Below are 23,373 nucleotides of genomic sequence, written 5' to 3' on the forward strand. Positions count from 1 at the left end.
TGTGGTAGTGTGGCTTTGTGGCAGTGTGTAGTGTGGCTTCGTGGTAGTGTGGCAGTGTGTAGTGTGTAGTGTGGCTTTGTGGCTGTGTGGCAGTGTGTAGTGTGGCTTTGTGGTAGTGTGGCAGTGTGTAGTGTGGCTTTGTGGTAGTGTGGTTTTGTGGCAGTGTGTAGTGTGGCAGTGTGTAGTGTGGCTTTGTGGTAGTGTGGCAGTGTATAGTGTGACTTTGTGGCAGTGTCTAGTGTGGCTTTGTGGTAGTGTGGCTTTGTGGTAGTGTCTAGTGTGGCAGTGTGTAGTGTGGCAGTGTGTAGTGTGGCTTTGTGGCAGTGTGTAGTGTGACTTTGTGGCAGTGTCTAGTGTGGCTTTGTGGTAGTGTCTAATGTGGCTTTGTGGTAGTGTGGCTTTGTGGTAGTGTGAAGTGTGGCAGTGTGTAGTGTGACTTTGTGGCAGTGTCTAGTGTGGCAGTGTGTAGTGTGGCTTTGTAGTAGTGTGGCTTTGTGGCAGTGTGTAGTGGCAGTGTGTAGTGTGATTTTGTGGCAGTGTCTAGTGTGATTTTGTGGCAGTGTCTAGTGTGATTTTGTGGCAGTGTCTAGTGTGACTGTGTCTAGTGTGGCTTTGTGGTAGTGTGGCTTTGTGGTAGTGTGTAGTGTGGCTTTGTGGTAGTGTGGTAGTGTGTAGTGTGGCTTTGTGGTAGTGTGGTAGTGTGTAGTGTGGCTTTGTGGCAGTGTGTAGTGTGATTTTGTGGCAGTGTGTAGTGTGATTTTGTGGCAGTGTGTAGTGTGATTTTGTGGCACTGTGTAGTGTGATTTTGTGGCAGTGTGTAGTGTGATTTTGTGGCAGTGTGTAGTGTGATTTTGTAGCAGTGTGTAGTGTGATTTTGTGGCAGTGTGTAGTGTGATTTTGTGGCAGTGTGTTAGGTTCTGTTCACTAGGGACTAAAGGAGAGGCTGCTGATAGCCATTTTGTGCTCGGGGAGTGTGGAGTGAATAATAGGTGCGTAGATAGGAGTGATCCATCGCTAAGTCCATTAACGGGAGGAAGGGAGGAAAAGGGAGGGAGAGAGGAGGGGAGAGAAAGAGACAAGTGTGTGTGTGTAACTGAGTGTGTTTGTGGGGCTCGTGTGTGCGTGTATGCCTGTCAGGTGAATAGTGAATGGATGGCACGCCCTCACTCTGTTCCATTGGCAGAATAGCACTCTTTCTTTCTCTCTCTCTCTCTTTCTCTCGTTTGGAGAAAGGAGGAAGGAAGATTGCAAAATCAATAGGGCTAAATGGAGTTGCAGCGGAAGCTTGCTGATGGAACATGGAGTGCAAGATTCAGCTGTGACACCTCCCTCCCTCCCTCCCTCCCTCCCTCCCTCCCTCCCTCTCCTCCCTCCCTCCCTCCCTCCCTCCCTCCCTCCCTCCCTCTTATTATCTACCTAAAGAGACTCTACTCCTCTTCCATCCCTCCCTTTTTTTCCCTCCCCTCCTTTAATGTCTACCGTCCAGAGAGAGGAAGAAAGAGAGTGCTATTCTTCCAATGGAAAAACACGCACGCACACACACACACACACACACACACACACACACACACACACACACACACACACACACACACACACACACACACACACACACACACGCTGTCATTGTGGCACCTCACATACTGCAGCAGCCTGCACCCTTCAACCAGTAAGTGGAGCCTGTCACTTTGTGGAACACTGGCCTGCTGTCAGTCTGTCATAGACATGGCCTTGCCACTCATACTATATTCTGAACTGATTCAGTAGTCTGCTCCGCTCTCATACAATAGTCTGCATCACAGTCACATTCAAAGTTATGGCTCTGTGTGAATTGTGAACTTGACCTATGGTGTACCCATTAGTGTCACGCCTGCTCCCGATCCCCTTCTGGTGCTCTCAGGCGCCAGGCGGTCCATCATTACGCACACCTGTCACCATCGTTACACGCATCAGTGCTCCATTGGACTCACCTGGACTCCATCACTTATTGATTGCCTCCCCTATATTTGTCTATTCCTCAGTTTCATCCTCGTGTCAGCATTAATGTCGTTATGTTTCCGCTGTCCGTGTTTTGTTTCATGTCGGTTATTTTTTTATATTCACTCCCTGTACTTGCTTCTCGTCTCCCAGCGTCTGTCTTCACAATTAGACTGCATGACAGTACTACATTAAAACTGTACCGTATTACATTCCAAACCACTCAACTACGGGACCTAATAAACATGTTCAAAATGTCTCCCACATCCTGTCGGCCATTTTGGAGAGAAGAAAGGGAATTGTAGACTTCTGTTCCCGTGGTGACACAGCACTATACTGTGTCACCACGGGACACACAGAATCAAGGACCCCATATTGTATTAACTGTCAGCAACAAGAAAGACAGAGATATCAAAGGAAAAACACACACACACACACACACACACAAACACCTACATGACAGACAAAGCACAGAGATAATAAAAAGTGTTGGATCGTTAAGATAAAACGCACAAGCCTGGAAAGTGTCGAAAGTGGTCGCTCCATTTTCAAAACATCTAAAACCAAGAGCTAATGTTAGCATCCAATGTCCTCTTTTAACTTTAGGGTGATGAGTTAGCGTAGTGATGTAGCACGTAGCCTTTTCCCTATGCTCCCCCAGCCTGTCTCATGTTTGCCTGGCAGATGTTTTGTGGAGTCTTTGTATTGACTTGAGAGGTTGTTTACCGAAGCAGCTGAATTTGTTTCCTGCAACCCCTTCTCTTGGTCATAGGAGCCTCTTAGGAGAAAATAACATTGGCTTGGAGAAAATGTTTTCCTCCTTTGACCTACAGCAAACAGCGCAATTGCTCCCGGCCATTATAGACAAAGAGGATCCATACTTGTTAGACCAGCCTGATATTCTAGTAAGCTGTTGCTTTGTTACAGATGGTTTTATAGCTGTGTAGTAACACCGCAATGACACTACTGTATGCTCACGTTGCGACATTGGTCACTTCATTGTTTTGTAATTGTATAGTCATGGAATTAAACAGTTTACATTGTTACACATTTTAAATATAGGTCCATATAAAGGAGTAGAAAGTTATGGTAGCGTCCCAATATTCTCTCTTTTCTCCAAAAGTGTGCATGTGTTCACTTCCCTTCATTGATTTGAAAGGAAATTACTGTTATATGGAAACTCCCTCTAGCCTGTGTCTACACCAATCCAATACTTTTACATGTGTGGGGAGTAGTGAACGAGTGCACAGGAAGGATAGCTTATTGGGACGCAACCTATATATTGTGAGAGTACACTGACAGCAAATGTGCACCACCACATTGGCTCTCTTTGTGCTTCAGGGACTTAAAAGCACACTACCTGATTATGAATAAATGAACAAAAACGACTATTACAGTAATTTTGCCTGTCTCATTTTTATCCTACCGTAAGTTTCTTAGCAACACGGCCACATACTTGGTTTTTATTCATTTATATTCCTTTTGAAGAAAATTACACCTGGTTTTCTATATCAAAGACCCTTTGTCATTTTGGCATTTTTCACAGATACAGTATATGCTGTGTTGTACTGAAATAATGGCTCTCTCAGTAATTTAGTTAATCAACTTTCTGAAACATAAACACAGAAGAAAGACTAGGTGAGCTATTACTTGTGTGTGCTATATCCTATCCTCTTATCTCCTGCTGCGGCGAGAGGAGTAGAGACAATCAGGATGAAGACTTCTCCACAGCAATGATCTCTTACTGCAGCAGTAATGATAGTCCTTCACCTGGAGAAAAACGCCACAAGCCAAGGCCCTCAGGCAGACCCACACACACAGAGCTAACCATTGTGGGAGATGAGAGGTGGTATTATAACACAGTACCTACAAACAACGAGAGATGTCTCGCAAAGAAAATCTACTGCTCTACTGCTGTTTGTCTACCTGAGGAAAAACTCAGTGAGACAGACATGACTGGAATAGTCATTTACCACCACAAGACTTCCAAAGCAACACAACAGTAGCTGCTCACTTTTAAGCCTTACCCACCTCAAGTTCATTTAGCAAAGCAGCATTGTCCAATGGGTAACATATTGACTGTTTACCAATTTGAGAAAGTCAAAGACACAATTCCCACTCCCCTAGCCCCTACCATTATATAAGGCATGTATTCTAAGTGGTGTCCTAGTATGGACATTGGAACATAGGCCAAGTGCAGGTTCCCATCATCATGACTTGACTACTGGGTCAAAGGTCAGCTCACCTGCTCTAGTTTCCAGTGGAACTCTGCGGGGCGGAAGGTGTCAACCTGGGTGAAGTCTCTCCTGAGTAGGAACACCAGACGGCAGTTGTGGACGTACAGGGAGTAGTGGTGTCTGTTCATCTCTGCACAAAGATACGGAAAAACATAGATACTTTACTTCTACTGTATGAAACTATAATTATATTGAACCTTATCCGACTATATTATATAATGGACCTTATCCGACTATATTATATAATGGACCTTATCCGACTATATTATATAATGGACCTTATCCGACTATATTATATAATGGACCTTATCCGACTATATTATATAATGGACCTTATCCGACTATATTATATAATGGACCTTATCCGACTATATTATATAATGGACCTTATCCGACTACATTATATAATGGACCTTATCCGACTATATTATATAATGGACCTTATCCGACTATATTATATAATGGACCTTATCCGACTATATTATATATTGGACCTTATCCGACTATATTATATAATGGATCTTATCCGGCTATATTATATATTGGAACTTATCTGACCAAAAAGCTATATTCCAGTTAAGAGTGAAAATAAATGATATTCTACAAATGCTCTCCTAAAGCAGTGCTCTATCTAAAAGGATGTCTGTCATTATGGGCAAAGGGGCTTGTTAATGCGGTACGTCCTGTAAATGCTATTGACATGTGCCATTTTGAAATGAATCCTGCCACCTTCACGAGGCAGCTCAATAAATGTCACATGCTCCCTGTGCCATTGTGGCATCATAACCCGCCCTCCGTGCTTTTCCTGGGAGCCGCTGGGCTGACACAGGGCTCTTTTGGCCGTGCGTATCGATGGACCCTCCTTTTCTCTCAGTGTGAGCGGAGTGATCGATGGGATCAATAAGAGCCTGTCAGGCTACCTGTCTCCAGCCAAACCCTCACAGCTTCACTCAATCTAACTCTGTAACTAGAAGTGGTCGACAGACGACAAAACAAGCTGTGCATCTATGTGACTACTGCCATCAACCCCCAAAAAGTGAGTGAATACTTTCTAAAAGCACTGTATGTGACTACGCTATCACTACTCCAGATTTGGCACAAAATGCTCCTGTGTCCCAAATTGGATGCCAACTGTCCTGACGTTGGACGGCATTTGCTACCGTGCTACAACGCACCTTTTGAAATCATCATATTAAATAGTAGCTAAAGGTCTTTGGTTCGTTTTTGGGTTTCTAAACCATAAATGGTAGCTGTAAAATTACATTGACTTTCTCTCAAAATCACGTGACAGGAAACAAAAAGCCTCACCACATCCACCACCATAAAATCCTGATTTCATGAACAATGACCTAGGATGGACCAAATCTCCCAACTCAACCCCTTCCTGTTCTCACCGGTCTTGTCGGAGTTGCAGAGCAGGGTCTCTTTCTCGGCCCTCAGACCGGGGCTGGGCCCGTGCTTCATCCACGTGGCGATGGTGAACTGGTCAGTCAGGTTCTGTGGAACCACCCGCTCTGGCACGTTGGCCGCCTGCCGCCCGTCGAAGTTGAAGATGAGGTCACTGTCCCGCCCGCTGTCCGTCAGCAGTGAGGCCGTCCAATTGGTGGAGACGCTGGGGGCGGGGAGGAGGTCCGTGCTGCCGGACGCTGCACCTAGAGGAGGAATTGAAAACGAGTATAATCAGTCGGTGACATCCTCACACACGAAAAATGACACCAGGTTAAAAGGAAACTGATCAGATTCAGAATCACCTTTATTCACCAAGTACATTTACACATACTCAGAACTTTACTTGGTGATATGGTGCTGCTAGTGAAAGACAAAATACAGACAACAGAGTTTAAATAAAGTTTACATACAAGTAGGTAGAGTGAGCATAGAGCTATTAGAAAATGAACAGATATACACATGAAATAGTGTGTATATGGTTGATATACAGTGGATGTACTGTACACATTTACTGACACAGTATTTCTAATGTTTGAATTGGAAGTTATCTAAAACCCTCTAATCCTACAATGTCCATGCAGGGTGTTTGGAAGTTTAGTGAGTTTAGAACGCAACAGTACAGAAACAGGATGTGGAACTGTTGCGAACTGACCAGTTTTCTGTGGTTAAGGTATTTGGCAGCACCACCCTCTCCATGTCACACAAGGGGTGACTGTCTGATGCCTATGAGTGGTGAATGACCCAGTTTGTTAGGACCCTTGGTTCTCACCACCAAATTCCCACCCGGCCCACCCTTCAGAAGAAACAAGCTGGCTCTTTTAAGCTATACAACATTTATGTCTGTCAATTGATAGGCCAGCATAAATACACACCCAGGCCTTAACTCTCTCAGGGCTTTCAATGTGATCGTGAGAAGTTGATGAGATTCAGTCTTCTACTCTCACTATGTACAGTTTTCAGAGGGCTTGTCAAATCCATGACCCCTCTCTTCTTTTCATCTGTTTCGACCAGCCCACGTCTGGCCATGGGAACTATGAATACATCACACCTTCAACCTTTCTCTGCTTAGGAAATAAAGTATGTTTTTTTTAAACAAACTTTTCATAATGGGCCATAGGATGTTGTTTGTTTACCTTTAAGGGGCTCTAAAAATAATATGGTGGCCCTCTTGAGCAATATCTGTGCACTCTATTTACAGTATGTATACCGATATTTGTACTCTCACAGAAATCAATGTTGCTCAGAAAAAAAGGTAACACTTTATTTGGATAGACCATTTCTAGATACTCAGTAACTAACGATCCTAACCTTAACCCTTACTCTAACTCTTATTCTAAACCTGACCCTAACCTTAACCCTAACCGTAACCTTAACCCTAACCGTAACCTTAGCAAGCAGTTTCTTGTCAACAGATAGTTTGTTGCTAGCATGAACATCTGTAGAGCATCTGCAGATGGGAAATCCAAATAAAGTGTGACTAATAAAAAAAATGTACAATGTGTTTTATTGCATATTAGATAATGATTATTGAGCTTTGGAAAAGTTCCTGGCTTGCAAACTTTGCATACTAAAGAAGTATGGAAATCACTTTGCATACTAAAGAAGTATGGAAATCCAAATGAGAATATGAGGATATTAAGTATGCCTGTGTAGCCATCATTACACAAACACTTAAAGACTTAGACTAGAGTCCACCAATGAACTGTTATTGCAGCATATTAAATTGTTCAAACCAACCATACCACGCTTCAGTTTTACACAACAGGAAAATAAATCCAAGGAAGAAATATAGTACAAATCTGAGACATTTCACATGTTCAACTCTTCACAATGAACATTTTCACTTATTTATAAAAATGATTCATAAGGTTGATTTAATATACACTTTCCTATGTGTTACAAATTACAATTAAATACCTCTACTTGTTTATAATTTGACTGTTAGATATTGGTGGGAATCAACGAGGCAGAAAATGTGAAATTAGAGTAAATAATTGGAGACAACTAATGGGACGCAATTGTCTGTATGACTTCACTAGTCACAAGTGTAATTATGAATGACACATTATGTAACCGCACACAGGTTGAAATGTTATAGGTACATTTTATTGTTTTCTTTTGTCCTCTCTTTCCTTATTAATTGGCTTACCACAGAGTTTCTGCATGGACTTCTCGGAGTAGGTCTCTCGGTCGCAGCCCTTCCCAATGTGGCTGGTCTGCAGCTCCACCATTGCTCTCACGGCCGACAATGGGCCGTCACAAGTCTCCAGGTGCATCTTGGGAAACAGCTGCTTACTTCCTGTCCCGGGCTCGTAGTCTACTTGTTTGTTCCAGCCTGGGAGAAAGAGAGTAGAATATTATTGTAGTTTATTATTCCAATAGAAAATGAATTTGTCCAAATAATTAGAAGGCTAATTCAGATCCCAAGGCTAGCTTGTTAGCACAACAATACACTGAACTCTTATCATCATTTTGCTACTTTAGACAGAAACATTTCAAAATATAAATGTTTTTATTCCTTCTAAAACAGAACAACTAAATTAAATAAATCACCTAGAAATGATAAATGCGTTCAGCCACTGGCCAATTCAGTCTCTCCTACTGTTATATTATTTACCACTTTTTCTGGTCCTGTATGGCTCAGTCGGTAGAGCACGGTGTTTGCCCCTCCAGGGTTGTGGGTTTGGTTCCTGGGGACACCCATATGTAAAATGTATGCCAGCATGACTGTAAGTTGCTTTGGATAAAGGTGTCTGCTGAATGGCATATATAGTTATATACCATTCTGGTTTAGTATTCACTTTGCATGAAGGTCGTATCCTTCGTTAGGCTAGCTCAACCACAGCGACAATACTACAGAGGCAAAGGGTTCCACTTAATGCCTCTGAATTGAAGGCATCACGGAGCACACCTCACTAAAGCTGAAAGGTGACTTCACACACCAAGGAGCTTAGGAAGAAGTGAGGTTCTGATACAGGAGGCTATGCTACGCTAACCAACCGTGCTTGCTAATCCATGTCACACAGCTGTTTTGGCGACACGCATGACAGGGATCTGCTATCATCCCAGCTAGCACAGTGGATCTGGGCTGATTCCGGCTGAAATTCGGGGCACTCGGCTGAGAGTCAGACTCAGCCGACATCATGTGGCCCGATTCAGTGCCGCCTTCAGCAGTATTACTTATGGCTAGGATGCAGGGATTGAGCTCAGGCCATTCCGGTGTGAGTTATCTGTCCCAAATGTATTACTTGGGGCTCGGGCCGATTCCGGTGAGCGTTATCTGGCCCAAATGTAATACTTGGGGCTCGGGCAGATTGGGGCTACTCTCTGGCAGATGATTAAATGGGCTGCTTTATATAATTAACATTTCATAATTCATTTTTCCATATTTTCTCATTGTTTCTGTGATCAAAAACTGCAATTAACATTTAAATGAAATTCTTGTATAGTCCTGTATCGTATTTTAGTATTTTGATACTTTGTGCAAGGCAATTGATGAGCATTAAAAACTTTGTGGATGGAGTCTCCCGAGTGGCGCAGCGGTCTAAGACACTGCATCGCAATGCAAACTGCGTTGCTAAAGATGCTGGTTCAAGACACCGGCCGCGACTGGGAGACCTATGAGGCGACGCACAATTGGCCCAGCATTGTCCGAGTTAGGGGAGGGTTTGGCCGACCGGGATGTCCTTGTCCCATCATGCTGTAGCGACTCCTGTGGTGGGCCAGGCGCATGCACGCTGACACGATCACCAGGTGTATGATGTTTTCTCTGACACAAACTGTTTTTTTTGTGGGTGGTTAAAATTTCCATGTATAAAATGTATAATAGTAAAAATGACTAAATCAGGTAATTTTGTATACATTTATTTACATTTGCATCGGGCTGCTTCTGGGGGGATTCTGGTAAGATTCCCGGAAGAGTTGGCTGAATTCCGGTAGACGGAAACGGCCCGATGTACTTTGGCCAATTCTGGGCAGTCATTCATTTTGATTCCGGGCTGAGTCCGACACCCGATTCCGGGCCAATTCAATCAGTTCCTGCCCCCCGGAAGAGGGCCGCATCTGGGCCGATTCCTCATTGCTAGCTGGGATGGCCTTTCAAATCAAACCAATAACCCTTACCTGAGACAAAAAGAATGAAAGGATGTCCTGTGTGAGCTTAAATTGAATTCAGGTGTTTGACTACTCAGTGTCATGTAGCTAACATTACAATGCTACAATGACAAATTTTGCTATCAATGCTAACGAACACGGTAACATATCACCACAAAGGGATTCATTTGACATGAATCACTGCCCAATTATGTCACAAACAACATTTAATTACAGGCATCTCTCAAAATATATTATTGATTGGCAGACCAAGCTCAGCTTACTCCAGGTAAGATATTCTACTTCAGAGAGTGTCTTTATCAAAGGGATGTGTAGACCAGGCAGGGAGTCCCCAGCAGGGACTCCCCAGCAGGCCTTTTCACCACCACAGGCAATATGAGAGTCAAATCGCCTCTGCTGATTGGGCCAGAAGAATCGCAGAATTGGGGGTAATAGAATCTGAAATTAAGTCGAACAGTAGAATAAGAAAAGGAGTGTGGAAGTGGAATAAAATAAGAATACATTTGAAGTGGTAAGGCAATATCGTCAAAAGAAGTCTAGAGTGACGTTGATGGTTCTCTACCAGAACAAAGTGATAACAGATTGCCAGAAAATGGCGAGAGAATGGGATGGGCGGCTGTAAAGATCAACCATGATAGGTAGCATATGACCAGAAAGATGGCAGATAGAGAGAAGGTAGATGTAGTGTGAGAGAGAGAACGAGAGCGATGGTGGAAGACAGAACGTGAGAGTAGAATTACATGCTTAAAGAACATGACAGCTCCATTGCGGGAAGCTCTCCCCACCCCACGGCTTAGTCTGTCATCTTTGTCACCCGGTTTATATTTCGATTACCCTCCATATGTATCTGTGCGCCGCACCCGGTCTTCTTTATAGTCTAGGAAGCCGTAATGGCCATTTTATTACTGTGTGTGGAGCAGAGAGTTGACAGCTGTCGAGTCTGTTCCTTGATATATTCAAGGTCAAACACTCAGAGAAAATAATGACCAGGGAGAGGCAGACAGAGAGAGGATGTTGTTGGAGCAGGATTATTGTCATGAATCTTGCCCTGTGCCAGCAAATGACCACTCTGCAGAGCTACCTCCAGGGCAAAATTCATTACAATAAATGCCAACCTGCGTTGGCTGGCAAAAGAAATGGTGCAGGAATTTCTCTATTTCACCCCTGTGATTATAATTGGGAGTTATACTCATGTTTTAATTTCCTCTTGTGAGAACAATAAAATATCTATCTATCCTGGTAATGAAAATATACTAACAGCATTGTCTCGAAGGCCATAGAAATCTTGCAGGCACCAATTTCAAGTAGAGCTTTGATTTCAATATGCATTCTATTCAATTACACAAATCATACTCATTTCATGTGTGCCTTTATTAAGGTCAAATAAATGACTTTATGAAGTATACAGCCATAATATGTTAATGCCTCATTTCATCTTATTTTAATGATTATATAGGAATTGCTCGCCTGAGGTAGAATATCTCATGATAATGTAGACCTCACTATCTACCAATAAAGTTAATATATATATTATTCGTAGCCGTCTATTTACCACCACAAACTGACGCTAGCACTAAGACCGCACTCAATGAGCAGTATAAGGCCATAAGCAAACAAGAAAATGATCATCCAGAAACGGCGCTCCTAGTGGCCGGACTTTAATGCAGGCAAACTTAAATCCGTTTTACCTCATTTCTACCAGCATGCTAAATGTGCAACCAGTGGAAAAAATCTCTAGATCAACTTTACTCTACACACATAGGTGCAAACAAAGCTCTCCCTCGCCCTCCATTTGGCAAATCTGACCATAATTCTATCCTTGTCACGACCTGACCAGTGAAAAGGGTAATTTACCATAGTAGAATGGTCAGGGCATGGCAGGGGGGTTGTTTTGTGTGTTTTGGGGTTTTTTGGTTCTAGAGGAATTTGTTCTAGTTTTCTATTTCTATGTTTCGTTTTCCATGTTTGGCCGAGTATGGTTTCCAATCAGAGGCAGGTGTCTTTTGTTGTCTCTGATTGGAAGCCATACTTAGGCAGCCTGTTTTCCTTTGGGTTTTGTGGGTGGTTATTTTCCGTTTAGTTATTGTACCTGCCGGAACTGTTGGTCGTTTGTTATTTTGTAAAGTGTTTCTCATTAAAGTATCAAGAATGAGCACTATTCACGCTGTGCCTTGGTCTAATCCTTTCGACGCCTGTGACAATCCTCCTGATTCCTGCTTACAAGTAACATCTAAAGCAGGAAATACAGTCGGGGAAAAAAGTATTTGATCCCCTGCTGATTTTGTACGTTTGCCCACTGACAAAGAAATGATCAGTCTATAATTTTAATGGTAGGTTTATTTGAACAGTGAGAAACAGAATAACAACAAAAAAATCCAGAAAACGCATGTCAAAAATGTTATAAATTGATTTGCATTTTAATGAGGGAAATAAGTATTTGACCCCCTCTCAATCAGAAAGATTTCTGGCTCCCAGGTGTCTTTTATACAGGTAATGAGCTGAGATTAGGAGCACACTCTTAAAGGGAGTGCTGCTAATCTCAGCTTGTTACCTGTATAAAAGACACCTGTCCACAAAAGCAATCAATCAGATTCCAAACTCTCCACCATGGCCAAGACCAAAGAGCTCTCCAAGGATGTCAGGGACAAGATTGTAGACCTACACAAGGCTGGAATGGGCTACAAGACCATCGCCAAGCAGCTTGGTGAGAAGGTGACAACAGTTGGTGCGATTATTCGCAAATGGAAGAAGCACAAAAGAACTGTCAATATCCCTCGGCCTGGGGCTCCATGCAAGATCTCACCTCGTGGAGTTGCAATGATCATGAGAACGGTGAGGAATCAGCCCAGAACTACACGGGAGGATTTTGTTAATGATCTCAAGGCAGCTGGGACCATAGTCACCAAGAAAACAATTGGTAACACACTACGCCGTGAAGGACTGAAATCCTGCAGCACCCGCAAGGTCCCCCTGCTCAAGAAAGCACATATACATGCCCGTCTGAAGTTTGCCAATGAACATCTGAATGATTCAGAGGACAACTGGGTGAAAGTGTTGTGGTCAGATGAGACCAAAATGGAGCTCTTTGGCATCAACTCAACTCGCCGTGTTTGGAGGAGGAGGAATGCTGCCTATGACCCCAAGTACACCATCCCCACCGTCAAACATGGAGGTGGAAACATTATGCTTTGGGGGTGTTTTTCTGCTAAGGGGACAGGACAACTTCACCGCATCAAAGGGACGATGGACGGGGCCATGTACCGTCAAATCTAGGGTGAGAACCTCCTTCCCTCAGCCAGGGCATTGAAAATGGGTCGTGGATGGGTATTCCAGCATGACAATGACCCAAAACACATGGCCAAGGCAACAAAGGAGTGGCTCAAGAAGAAGCACATTAAGGTCCTGGAGTGGCCTAGCCAGTCTCCAGACCTTAATCCCATAGAAAATCTGTGGAGGGAGCTAAAGGTTCGAGTTGCCAAACGTCAGCCTCGAAACCTTAATGACTTGGAGAAGATCTGCAAAAAGGAGTGGGACAAAATCCCTCTTGAGATGTGTGCAAACCTGGTGGCCAACTACAAGAAACGTCTGACCTCTGTGATTGCCAACAAGGGTTTTGCCACCAAGTACTAAGTCATGTTTTGCAGAGGGGTCAAATACTTATTTCCCCCATTAAAATTCAAATCATTTTATAAAATTTTTGACATGCGTTTTTCTGGATTTTTTGTTGTTATTCTGTCTCTCACTGTTCAAATAAACCTACCATTAAAATGATAGACTGATCATTTCTTTGTCAGTGGGCAAACGTACAAAACCAGCAGGGGATCAAACACTTTTTTCCCTCACTGTACTAGTGACTTGCTCAATACAGAAGTGGTCAGATGACACGGATGCTACGCTACAGGACAGTTTTGCTCGCACAGACTGGAATATGTTCCGGGATTCATCCAATGGCATTGAGGAGTATACCACCTCAGTCACCGGCTTCATCAATAAGTGCATCGACGACGTCGTCCCCTCGGTGACCGTACACACATTTCACAACCAGAAGCCATGGGTTACAGACAACATCCGCATCGAGCTAAAGGCTAGAGCTTCCACTTTCAAGGAGCGTGACACTAATCCGGATGCTTATAAGAAATCCCGCTCTCCGTAGCCAATGTGAGCAAGACCTTTAAACAGGTCAACATTCACAAAGCCGCGGGGCCAGAAGGATTACCAGGACGTGTACTCAAAGCATGCGTGGACCAACTGTCAAGTGTCTTCACTGACATTTTCATTCTCTCCCTGACCGAGTATGTAATACCTATATGTTTCAAGCAAACCATCATAGTCCCTGTGCCCAAGGGAGCAAAGATAACCTGCCTAAATGATTACCACCCAGTAGCACTCACGTCGGTGAAGTGCTTTGAAAGGCTGGTCATGGCTCAAATCAACACTATCATGCCAGAAACCCTAGACCCACTCCAATTCTCATACCGCCCCAACAGATCTACAGATGACGCAATGTCAATCGCACACCACACTTCCCCGTCCCACCTGGATAAAAGGAACACCTATGTGAGAATGCTGTTCATCACCATATCGCCCACAAAGCTCATCACTAAGCTAAGGACCCTGGGACTAAAAACCTCCCTCTGCAACTGGATCCTGGCCTTCCTGACGGGCCGCCCCCCCAGGTGGTAAGGGTAGGCAACAACACATCTGCCACGCTGATCCTCAACACTGGGGCCCCTCAGGGGTGCGTGCTCAGTCCCCTCCTGTACTCCCTGTTAACCCACGACTCCATGGCGAAGCACGACTCCAACACCCTCATTAAGTTTGCTGATGACACAACAGTGGTAGGCCTGATCATCGACAATGATGAGACAGCCTATAGGGAGGAGGTCAGAGACCTAGCAGTGTGATGCCAGGACGACAAAGGAGCTGATCTTGGACTATAGGAAAAGGAGGGCCGAACAGGGACTGAAGTGGAACGGGTCGAGAGTTTCAAGTTCATTGGTGTCCACATCACCAACAAACTATCATGGTCCAAACACACCAAGACAGTTGTGAAAAGGGCAATACAACACCTATTCTCCCTCAGGAGACTGAAAAGATTTGGCATGGGTCCCCAGGTCCTCAAAAAGTTCTACAGCTGCACCATTGAGAGCATCCTGACCAGTTGCATTACTCCCTGGTATGGCAACTGCTCAGCATCTGACCGGAAGGTGCCACAGAGGGTAGTTCGTACGGCCCAGTACATCACTTCGTCAAAGCTTCCAGACATCCATGACCTATATACTAGGCGATGTCAGAGGAAGGACTCCAGCCACCCAAGTCATAGACTGTTCTCTCTGCTACCGCAAGGCAAGAGGTACCGGCGCGCCAAGTCTAGGACCAAAAGGCTCCTTAACAGCTTCTACCCCCAAGCCACAAGACTGTTGAACAACTAAAGTAATTAAATGGTCACACGGACTATTTACAAATGGCCACCCCTTCTGTTTTTACACTGCTGCTACTCGCTGTTTATTATCTATGCAGTCACTTTACAAATTACCTCGATTAACCTGTACCCCCGCACATTGACTCTGTACCGGTACCCCCTGTATATAGCCTCGTTATTGTTATGCACATTTCTTGTGTTACCTTGTGATTGATTAGATTGTTTATTTAGTAAATATTTTATTAACTCTATTTCTTGAACTGCATTGTTGGTTAAGAGCTTGTAAGTAAGCATTTCACTGTAAGGTCTACACCTGTTGTATTCAGCGCATGTGACAAATACAATTTTATTTTATTTGATATATGTAAGGTTAACGGCTAGCCTATGGTGGATTATGGCTGGAATTATTAGACATTTGAGAGCTTTTGTGTGAGTATAACAGATTTATTATTGCTCCGAGGGGAGGACTGATGATGCAAAGATGGTGGGAATGTGACTGTACTGTACTTTGCAGTATGTACCGTTGCCATGACATTGAGGACTATTAGATAAAAAAAATGTACAGCTTTATTTGAGGATGACATTTACAGTGGAGTGTCTCATGGAGAGTTGCCCTTTAGTATCAAGCCATCCCCCACTACTGTGTGAGCCTCCACCCAGGTAATGGAACAACTCTGGACACATTTCAAGCCACATTTACAGCAGGAGGAATCACACACTGTCTTTAAAGGTGCAATATGCGATTGCTGCATCCAGTTGTTGGACTTTTACATTAAATATATACACTGAGTGTACAAACCAAGGCAACTTGACACAACTGTGGGAAGCATTGGAGTCAACATGGGCCAGCATCACTGTGGACCACTTTCAACACCTTGTAGAGTCCATGCCCTGAGGAATTGAGGCTGTTCTGAGGGCAAAAGGAGCGGTACAACTCAATATAAGGACGGTGTTCCTAATATTTTGTACACTCAATGTATATACCCAATGGTTCTTCAAGAATATAACTTGTAAATGCCTCTAAAACTTAGTCAATCAGAAAACAAAATATACACTTGTTTTACTCTACTGTTTGTAAACATTGTAATTCTAAACAAACGCTGTATAGCCTTAAAACATGGTTAAAACTATCATTTTTATATCATCAATGGTCATTCCTTGCATCCATCCCTCAGCTTTTAACCAAAACAGTGGAGGTGTGGCCATTCTGTCATTGTTTGCCCTTTTAAGAAAGGAGTGATTTCTTCCAATTGGGTGAAGGTGAAATATCCTGCGCATGTTCCTGCTCTCTGTCTCCCCAGCCTTTCTTCTCCTGACGTGGCCTACTGACATCTGACAGGGAAGCAGTGGGGGACCCTGTCCGCTTATAAAGGCTTTCACTCAGCACATGCTACAGTAGTCCGAGACAAGATCCAGGCAAGTTCCCAAGACACTAAAAGGCTTTATTTTAAAACGGGATATGCTAAAAGCCCCTCTCCTTTCTTCTCTCCCCTATCTATCCTTCTCTCTCTCTCTTTCTCTCTGTGTCTAGAATGCCGCTGTATCCCCTCTTCCCTTCTCCACAGGGGCCATTGACCTGGATTGGTCGGGTAAACAGAGTCGAGTTGAGGAGGACTGTAAGATCCAGAGCCAGGAGTGTGATAGTGTAGCTATAAGCCTCCACGGGGATGATGAGAGCTCCTTTTTTCCCTGAAAGCAGACTGCTGTGGCATAAGGTGGAGACGGAGGAAAGAACAGTCCAATGCGACCGCAGAGAATCTAAGAGACATGCCTGCAACCATTTTGGGAGAAGTAAAGGAAGGTATGTTGGTCAAGAATCAGGTGGCCCCAATCCGAGCCTGACCTTGGTCTTTGTATACCAGTCGTGTGGCTTGTTCACCAGCCGTGTGACTTGTTCACCAGCCGTGTAGGCTTGTTCACCAGCCGTGTGACTTGTTCACCAGCCGTGTGACTTGTTCACCAGCCGTGTGACTTGTTCACCAGCCGTGTAGGCTTGTTCACCAGCCGTGTAGGCTTGTTCACCAGCCGTGTAGGCTTGTTCACCAGCCGTGTGACTTGTTCACCAGCCGTGTGACTTGTTCACCAGCCGGTGACTTGTTCACCAGCCCTTCACCAGCCGTGTGACTTGTTCACCAGCCGTGTAGGCTTGTTCACCAGCCGTGTGACTTGTTCACCAGCCGTGTAGGCTTGTTCACCAGCCGTGTGACTTGTTCACCAGCCGTGTAGGCTTGTTCACCAGCCGTGTGACTTGTTCACCAGCCGTGTAGGCTTGTTCACCAGCCGTGTGACTTGTTCACCAGCCGTGTAGGCTTGTTCACCAGCCGTGTGACTTGTTCACCAGCCGTGTAGGCTTGTTCACCAGCCGTGTGACTTGTTCACCAGCCGTGTAGACTTGTTCACCAGCTGTGTAGACTTGTTCACCAGCTGTGTAGATTGTCTGGTATATTCATATGCAAAAAATTAGATAACACCCCTAAAATGTCCTTCAATCTGAGTGGAAGCAATCCATTTCTGCTGCTCTTCACCAGATACTCCCGAGTGGTGCAGCGGTCTAAAGCACTCCATCCTAGTGCTAGAGGTGTCACTACAGACCCTGGTTCGATACTGGGCTGTTTCACAACTGGCCGTGATTGGGAGTCTCATAGGGCGGCGCACAATTGTCCGGGTAGGGGAGGGTTTGGCCGGGTAGGCCTTCATTGTAAAATAAGAATTTGTTTTTAACTGACTTGCCTAGTTAAATAAATAAAATATAAATAGTGTTCCTCTAACATGTGGGAATCCACACTACTTATCAAATAATTAGCAACCTGTTAGTAGTATCTTTTGGGATCTGCAACTCAGATCTAAGCAGTGTGTGCACTTCTCCTTTGATTAGACTGACCTTGCCAGCCAGGTTTGCAGACAGGCTTGACGTCGATGTGCACTGCCACACTCTCCGTCGCCCTCTTCTGGCCGCAGTCGAAGGCGGTCACCATGACCTTGTAGCGCTGCTTCTTGTCGTAGCTCAGACGCGCCGTGTTTCTGATGTTGCCTAGAGAAGGAAAATGTAAATGTAAACATGGATGCACTCAAGAAAATCATAGTCACTGATATCTTCTGCAAATAGATTGTATTTCTGGAGTCAAAGAATAAACCTCTTTTACAATAAATTTTACTGAGTTCCTTTGCCATCTACATCTGCAAGGCTCGTCAGACTCTAAAACCCTTTTGGTTCAGGGAGAACACTTTTTGGTTCCATTTCCCTCTGTGGAAACGGTCCTACATTGAACCCAAAAGGGTTCTATCTGGAACCAGAATGGTTCTACCTGGAACCTAAAAGGGTTCTTCAAAGGGTTCTCCTATGGGGACAGTGGAACAACCATTTTAGGTTCTAGATAGCTCCTTTTTTTCTAAGAGTGTACCTTATACAGTACCAGTCAAAAGTTTGGACACACCTACTCATTCAAGGGTTTTTCTTTATTTTTACTATTTTGTAGAATAATAGTAAAGACATCAAAACTATGAAATAACACACATGGAATCATTTAGTAACCAAAAAAGTGTTAAACAAATCCAAATATATTTTAGATTTTAGATTCTTCAAAGTAGCCACCCTTTGCCTTGATGACAGCTTTGCACAGTCTTGGCATTCTCTTAACCAGCTTCACCTGGAATGCTTTTCCAACAGTCTTGAAGGAGTTCACGCTGAGCTCTTGTTGGCTGCTTTTCTTTCACTCTGCGGTCCAATTCATCCCAAACCATCTCAAGTCGGTTGAGGTCAGGTAATTGTGGAGGCCAGGTCATCTGATGCAGCACTCCATCACTCTCTTTCTTGGTCAAATAGCTCTTACACAGCCTGGAGGTGTGTTGGGTCGTTGTCTTATTGAAAAACAAATGATAGTCCCACTAAGTGCAAACCAGATGGGATGGCGTATTGCTGCAGAATGATGTGGTAGCCATGCTGGTTAAGTGTGCCTTGAATTACAAATTAATCACTGACAGCGTCACCAGCAAAGCACCCCCAGACCATCACACCTCCTCCTCCATGCTTCATGGTGGGAACCACACATGCTGAGATAATCTGTTCACCTACTCTGCGTCTCACAAAGACACGGCAGTTGGAACCAACAATCTCAAATTTGGACTCATCAGACCAAAGGACAGATTTCCACCAGTCTAATGTCCACTGCTCATGTTTCTTGGCCCAAGCAAGTCTCTTCTTCTTATTGGTGTCCTTTAGTAGTGGTTTCTTTGCAGCAATTCAACCAATGTAATGAAGGCCTGATTCATGCAGTCTCCTCTGAACAGTTGATGTTGAGATGTGTCTGTTAATTGAACTCTGTGAAGCATTTATTTGGGCTGCAATTTCCGAGGCTGGTAACTCTAATGAATTATCCTCTGCAGCAGAGGTAACTCTGGTTCTTCCTTTCCTGTGGCGGTCCTCATGAGAGCCATTTTCATCACAGCGCTTGATTGTTTTTACAACTGCACTTGACAAAACTTTCAAAGTTCTTGAAATTTTCCAGATTGACTGACCTTAATGTCTTAAAGTAATGATGGACTGTCATTTCTCTTTGCCTATTTGAGCTGTTCTTGCCATAATATGGACTTGGTCTTTTACCAAATAGGGCTATCTTCTGTATACTCCCCCACCTTGTCACAACACAACTGATTGGCTCAAACGCATGAAGAAGGAAAGAAATGTCCACAAATGAACTTTTAACAAGACACACCTGTTAAATTAAATGCATTCTCATTGACTACCTCATGAAACTGGTTGAGAGAATGCCAAGAGTGTGCAAAGAGTATGCATCAAGGCAAAGGGTGGCTGTTTTGAAGAGTCTGATATATAACATATATTTTTATTTGTTTAACACTTTTTTGGTTACTACATGAATCCATGTTTGTTATTTCATAGTTTTTATGTCTTCACTATTATTCTACAATGTAGAAAATAGTAAAAAAAAAAAAAAAACCTGGAATGAATAGGTGTGTCCAAACTGAGTTTGAATTTGTTTTCCCACCTTCCCTACATTTGTTCTATTTTCAGTGTACTCGCTAGCAGCCTCTAGAGTCAGTTTGGTTGTCTGAGAGTGTGCCTGGGTTTGGATCATAGAGATAGAGCACTAGAGAGGAATTATGGTTTGGGGACTTATGAGTTCAGCCTCTTTATAGTTGTATCTCTATGGTCCTGATGCTGTAAAGGAGACAGCGGAGAGGAGAGGAGAGGAGAAGAGAGGAGAGGTCAGGAGCAGTGTGAGCCCTCAAACCTGGACAGCGCCACTCCCAGATGGGCACTACGAACATGATGTTCCCTGGAAAAGGAGGATATCTCAGTCTCTCACATCCTTCTGTGAATCTGGGTCGGAGCGTTAGTGGAGTGGTATGTTGTTGGCACTGATTGTGTTGATTCATGTCATGCAGTGAATCAAAAGGAGGCTTTTATTCAGATGAAACACTGTACTGTAGTTCCACCGCAATGGCTGTGGTGGTGGTTACACTGGTCTCAATGGACTGGATCCATGCACAACTCCTTATTTTGTGGAAATCTCCCATTGACAACAATGAGTTGTATGGATTCTACCCTAAATGACACTTTAGGGAAGTGAGGAGAGATGGCATTGTGTTTTCTTTGATTGAATGCAATACATGCAACTGTGATACATCTAATACCACGATAGAACCTGACCCAGGCAGGGTATACTGTAGGTTACAAATGAGGTGGATATCTAACAAAACTACATTAGATAGACTTTTTACTCCAACAGGGTTATTGAACACATTTTTATAAAAACGGTGTAATGGGAAATTTACCAACTGGTGGAGAGACATGATTAAAAGTACTTCTTTATATCCTGAGTTGTGCTCTGTTCATGTGTTCCAGTGGTTAGTCTCTCCCCTCCTCACTCACTCCATCTCTCTCCTTCTCTCCCTGAGCTACAGAGGGCAGACAGGCCTGTTTTATTTAATAACTTACTCAGGCCTCTGATCCACGGTTAATGATGGAGCCAGAAGCCCCTCGGTACAAAACACACTCTGGCGGCCCCCAAGCATCACTACGCTCAGCTCTATTTGATCACCACAAGTGCCAGTCACACTGCAGAGCCTGGGAGGGCCATAGGAGGCAAGGCGACTGGCAGCCGTGGAGCTGGCATGGCATGCGGGAGCCATGAAAGTGCCAACCTGCTGTCCCCTGGGGGTCACAGAGGCGCCTGAGCCGTGCCAGTGGACATCAGAGGTACCAGACAGGGAGGAAGACATTAAGAAAGAGAGAGAGGGAAACAAACAGAGAGATAGAAAAGAAAGGAGGTGGGGATGGAGAGAGAAAGAGAGAGGGAGGAAAGAGAGGGAGGAAGGAAGAAAAAGGGAGAGAGGAGAGCGGGATGAGAGAGGCTAGCAGAGATGGCAAGCTGTGGAGTATCTGATGTCATTTTGGCCTGTCCGCTCCACTCGTCCTTGTTTTCCCGCTGATAACACAGAGCTGGATCCAGTTTCAGATCACTCTGTATAGCACTGCACTCTGATCAGAGGATGAATGGAGAAGCATTTGAAAAGTCCATGAATACAGCACACTGACAAATGGTGTGAGAGATGTACTTTGAATAGAATGAACTAAGTTCAGTGGGTTGGAGAAGAATTCTGGCAACAGCAACTTTGTGGGTTCAATTTCCGCATGGGCCATGTGTACTGACTGTAACTCGATCTAGATACAAACTTCTGATGGTGACTGTATAAAAATGATGCCTAGCCAATTTGATGGCCTGAGGAACAGTTTGTGTCATTGCTGTTACGGAAAGTAAAGTGTAACCAAGTTGACCGCTGTGACAGAGTTTACATTGTTTCCTGAATGAAGAGTGTGTGGAGAGAGACACAATTATTTGACCTCTAATGCAAAGTCAGGAGTAGATGAGGATACTTGTGCCTTTTGACCTGCAGGTTGTGCGGTCAGGGGATGGGGGTTAGAGGTCACTGACCGTTGCGGTCGATGGCAAAGGGCGTGTCGGAGGTGACGATGTCATAGTTGCAGATCTGGCTGTACTGCGGGGAACAGTCCTGGTCCCAGGCCTCTACCTGCAGGATGCTGTCATAGATCTTCCCTTCCATTGCTGAAGCGTGGTACATAGGCTCCCGGAACACAGGAGAAAACTCATTTACATCATCCACCTGGATGTGAACCACGGCCCTGGAGAGAGCGAGAGAAAGAGAGAGCGACAGAGAGCGACAGAGAGCGGCAGTAAGACCGATATCTTTGATGCTCTTTCTTCCAACATGACAAAATAAGTAACCAATGATTACAAAATACTCAACGTCTTCAAACCCAAACCCCTTCTAAACTCTCAAAAACAGAAACAACAAACCATAACATACAATATAAATCTGCTCATAATCTCATTACCAGCTGAGAGAACAAGAGAGAGAGAAACATGAGAGCATACTGTACAGACAAAGTCAAATCCAGTTTTTCACTGACAGTTGTACTGTAAAAAAGGTTGGTAGTGATGCAATTTTTTTTGCCTCGGAGCGAATGAGAGATATCGCCACTACATCTAGGTTGGTTCAGGGCCTCTTCTTTGTACTATGTAAAACAATCCCCAAACAACACTAAAGGGCTGAACATAACAAGACATATTTTCAATATCTTAGTATTATTTATATAAGTCCAGTTTCTCAAACTCAACCTGACAATGACCTTGTGTGACAAGAAGCGATGGTGGGTCTGTTGCTGTAGCATGTCTTCCTAATTAAAGACATTCACTTAATGAGACCTACTTAGAATGTCCTGCAGTGATGCTGCTTAGCTGAGGCACACACACACACAGGCACACACACACACACACACACACACACACACACACACACACACACACACACACACACACACACACACACACACACACACACACACACACACACACACACACACACACACACACACACAGTATCATCTCTCTATGTTAAGAGACATTCATCAAAGATGCCCAAGCTGTGAAATCCCTCCCTCTCTCTCATACCGCTCTCTCTCTCTGTGTGACAGTATCCGCCTTAGTCGTTGCCCTAGACAACAGCTTTCAATAGCACTTCATCAGAGCAGGGATATAGGGCTTGATTTGCGGTTGTCCACAACTGTCTGGCTCATAAGGATCCTTCAGGCCCTTATTAATTAAAAACATCCCACGAGCTGAACATTGAGCAAGT

At 44.1% G+C, this 23,373-nt stretch overlaps 1 protein-coding gene across 1 annotated transcript in view; it reads right to left on the reverse strand.

The window, feature by feature from the left end:
• Positions 1-23,373, reverse strand: part of LOC106599045 (calsyntenin-2) — a 284,039-nt gene that overhangs the window by 43,861 nt on the left and 216,805 nt on the right. The window contains exons 4-8 of the mRNA XM_014190100.2: positions 22,152-22,360; positions 18,080-18,229; positions 7,813-7,998; positions 5,609-5,866; positions 4,223-4,344 (exon numbers count right to left, since the gene is read on the reverse strand). Of these exons, the coding sequence (XP_014045575.1) occupies positions 4,223-4,344; positions 5,609-5,866; positions 7,813-7,998; positions 18,080-18,229; positions 22,152-22,360 (925 nt within the window). The remainder of the gene's footprint in view (positions 1-4,222; positions 4,345-5,608; positions 5,867-7,812; positions 7,999-18,079; positions 18,230-22,151; positions 22,361-23,373) is intronic.

This window comes from Salmo salar, chromosome ssa03 (genome assembly GCF_905237065.1).
Source record: "Salmo salar chromosome ssa03, Ssal_v3.1, whole genome shotgun sequence".
NCBI classification, from domain to species: Eukaryota; Metazoa; Chordata; class Actinopteri; order Salmoniformes; family Salmonidae; genus Salmo; species Salmo salar.